Source organism: Cebus imitator, unplaced genomic scaffold (genome assembly GCF_001604975.1).
Source record: "Cebus imitator isolate Cc_AM_T3 unplaced genomic scaffold, Cebus_imitator-1.0 Scaffold112, whole genome shotgun sequence".
Taxonomy (NCBI): domain Eukaryota; kingdom Metazoa; phylum Chordata; class Mammalia; order Primates; family Cebidae; genus Cebus; species Cebus imitator.
Window position 1 is genome coordinate 4,727,425 of NW_016107427.1, and position 2,898 is coordinate 4,730,322.

The window sequence follows — 2,898 nt, forward strand, 5'->3', positions numbered from 1 at the left end:
AGCTAATTTTTTGTAGTTTTAGTAGAGACGGGGTTTCACCATGTTGACCAGGATGGTCTCGATCTCTTGACCTCGTGATCCACCCGCCTTGGCCTCCCAAAGTGCTGGGATTGCAGGCGTGAGCCACCGTGCCCAGCCCCAAATCCCATTCTTGAGGGCTCCAGCCTCGTGACCTAATGACCTCTAGGAGGCCCTGCTTCCTAATACCATTTCCTGGCGGTTTAGGATTCAACATGGGAATTTGGGAGGGTGGAAGTATTCAGACCACAGCAGTGTCCTCAAATAGTTGACAAGTTGGCCACATTTCAGCTCTCCAAATGAATTCTGTGACTGTCGGTCTCACCTCCTCTGGCCCAGATGCCAGGCTTGAGGCACAGCTCCCCTGCCGTGGCTGCCTCCCAGCCCGGTCCTGGCGTTCACATCCCTCCCCGCCTTTGAGGAAAGGGAGGAGCGGAGCGGAAGCTCTGGGAGCAGGGAGGACATGCGGCGTGATGAAGGGTGGGAGAAGCGCTGATCAAGAAGAACTGAAGAAAGAACAGGTGGCATGGGAGGCCCCAGGGAAACAGGCCCAGACCCGAGAGGCGAGAGGCAGCACCCACCCACTTGGGGGATGCCCCGGCAATGCCTGGCCCTGTGCTCTGCTGGGTGCATGTGAGAGGAAGCCACCGGTGGCGTGGAGAGCAAGAGTGGCTCTGGCGTTTAGGTGGGGAGCAGGGGGACGAGCTGGAATGGGCTGGGGCACACGTGTGACTCGTTAGGGCGTCATGAACATCAGAGAGACATTTTCTTCTGCATCTGGGGAAATGATTGCTCATCCCTGTGCTGGAGATAACCGAGGGAGGCGTCTGCTGCGCTGTTAGAAACCGGAAGTGGTGGCTGTTTTCCAGGACATCGCGTTGATGGATGACCACCAGAGGGAAGAGTTTATCGGCAAGATCGGGATCTCCTCTGAAGAAAATGACGACAATTCGGATGAGAGCGCAGACTCGGAGCCTCACAAGTACAGCTGCAAGCGGTGCCAGGTATGGTGGGCCTGCCCCGCAGTGCCTGGGTGGTCTGGAAAGCAAGTTGGCAGTTGCAGGGCTGCGGGCCCCACGCAGCAGGCGCCTTTGTGCATCTCGGAAGCAGCCCTCCCTCCGCAAAGGCTTGGGCTGGTGGTCCTAGTGCAGGCTGGGTGCCCATCTATCACGTGTCCGGGAAGGCCAGCCTGTGTCGCCTCAGGGATGGTCTATGTGGGTCTCACCGGCGCTCCCCAGGAACTCCCCTTGTGACCCGGTTCAGGAACACACGTGAAGTGTCTGGCCAGTGTGGAGATCGGCCTCCTGGAAGGTGACTGTGCTGGCTGCAGGCTCTCCCTCTCCCCCCCACCCCTCCTCCTCCCTGCTCAGGCCTGAACCCCTCACAAGGCCTCCCCCGTGCATGGAAGGGGCTCACCAAAGAGAAGGGTGGTTAGTTTCTCAGGAGAACCTTGCTCTGAGTTTTGAGCATGAGGCCTTACGGCTTTGGAAAAGGTCCCCATCAAGCCTCTGAGAGTCCCTTCTGTCCTGGCATGAGTCATGGGCTCGTGGGGAGTGTTGGGTGCCCTGGTTTGTGGACCATTAGCTGAGAGGACCAGGGAGTTCATGTGGATGTCAACAGGGGACTGTCCGCCCTCCCGCAGCTCACCTTTGGTCGGGGGAAGGAGTACCTGAAGCACATCATGGAGGTGCACAAGGAGAAGGGCTATGGCTGCAGCATCTGCAACCGCCGCTTCGCATTGAAGGCCACCTACCATGCCCACATGGTCATCCACCGCGAGAACCTGCCGGACCCCAACGTGCAGAAGTGAGGCGTGGTTGGGGGGGCTCCGGGTTGTGCAGGGAGGGAGGGGCGTTCTTCCTTGCAAAGACATGCAGGCTTTAACGAGCCATTTGTAGCTCCAAGCAAGTGATGTCCTCTGGGTCCCAGGCCAGGGCTGGGGACAGCAGGGCTGAGGTTTATCCTGTGCTTCCACACAGTCTCCTGGCACCAGCTGGCCACGTTACAGGAAAATAGCGGGTTCCTGGCCTGCATACAGAATGACCCGAAATGCTTTCTCCTGCAACAATTAGGCTTCGTTAATGCCAGGCCTCATGTGACTTACAGCCCATAATCCAGGCTGACTGCTGAGTGAGTGACTCAGCAGTCCCGTCCACGGGTGCTAGGAAAGAAGCACAGCCGGCCAGCCTCCACCAGCTCTGGCGACGGGAGCTCGGGTCATGGTGCGGCAGGGCGCTGCCTCTGTCGTTTCTCTCCTTGGCCCATCGCCATGCCATCTTCTCCCTGTGTCCTCATAGGGCCTTCCCTCTGTGCGTGTCTCTGCCCTAGTCTCATGTTCTTATGAGGACACCAGTCAGCTTGGTCAGGGAGCCCCTGATGACCTCGTTCCCACGTAATCACCTCTGCAAACACCCCGTCTCCAAACATAGTCACATTCTGAAGGGCTGGGTTACAACTTAAGTGTAGGAACTGGGGGTGTCACAATCCAGTCCGTGGCAGAGGCTCCGATATTTGCTTCTTGATCATCCCTGTGGCACCTCATTGCCTCACGTTTGCGGATGGGGTGCTGGGGAAGGTGCTGGTGACGGTGCTGGTGATGATGCCGGAGAAGGTGCCGGCGATGGTGCCGGGGAAGGTGCCGGCGATGGTGCCGGGGAAGGTGCCAGGGAAGGTGCCGGTGATGGTGCCGGTGATGGTGCCGGGGAAGGTGCCGGTGATGGTGCCGGGGAAGGTGCCGGTGATGGTGCCGGCGCTGGTGCCGGGGAAGGTGCCGGGGAAGGTGCCTGCGCTGGTGCCGGCGATGGTGCCGGGGAAGGTGCCAGCGATGGTGCTGGTGCTGGTGCTGGGGAAGGTGCTGGTGATGGTGCTGGGGAAGGTGCT

The 2,898-nt window shown here is 59.5% G+C and overlaps 1 protein-coding gene across 7 annotated transcripts in view; it reads left to right on the forward strand.

The window, feature by feature from the left end:
* PRDM15 (PR/SET domain 15) overlaps positions 1 to 2,898 on the forward strand; it is an 83,534-nt gene that overhangs the window by 58,776 nt on the left and 21,860 nt on the right. For all 7 annotated transcript variants that reach the window (XM_017538608.2, XM_017538609.2, XM_037742062.1 and 4 more), the window contains 2 exons: positions 888 to 1,022; positions 1,661 to 1,824. In XM_017538608.2, the coding sequence (XP_017394097.1) occupies positions 888 to 1,022; positions 1,661 to 1,824 (299 nt within the window). The remainder of the gene's footprint in view (positions 1 to 887; positions 1,023 to 1,660; positions 1,825 to 2,898) is intronic.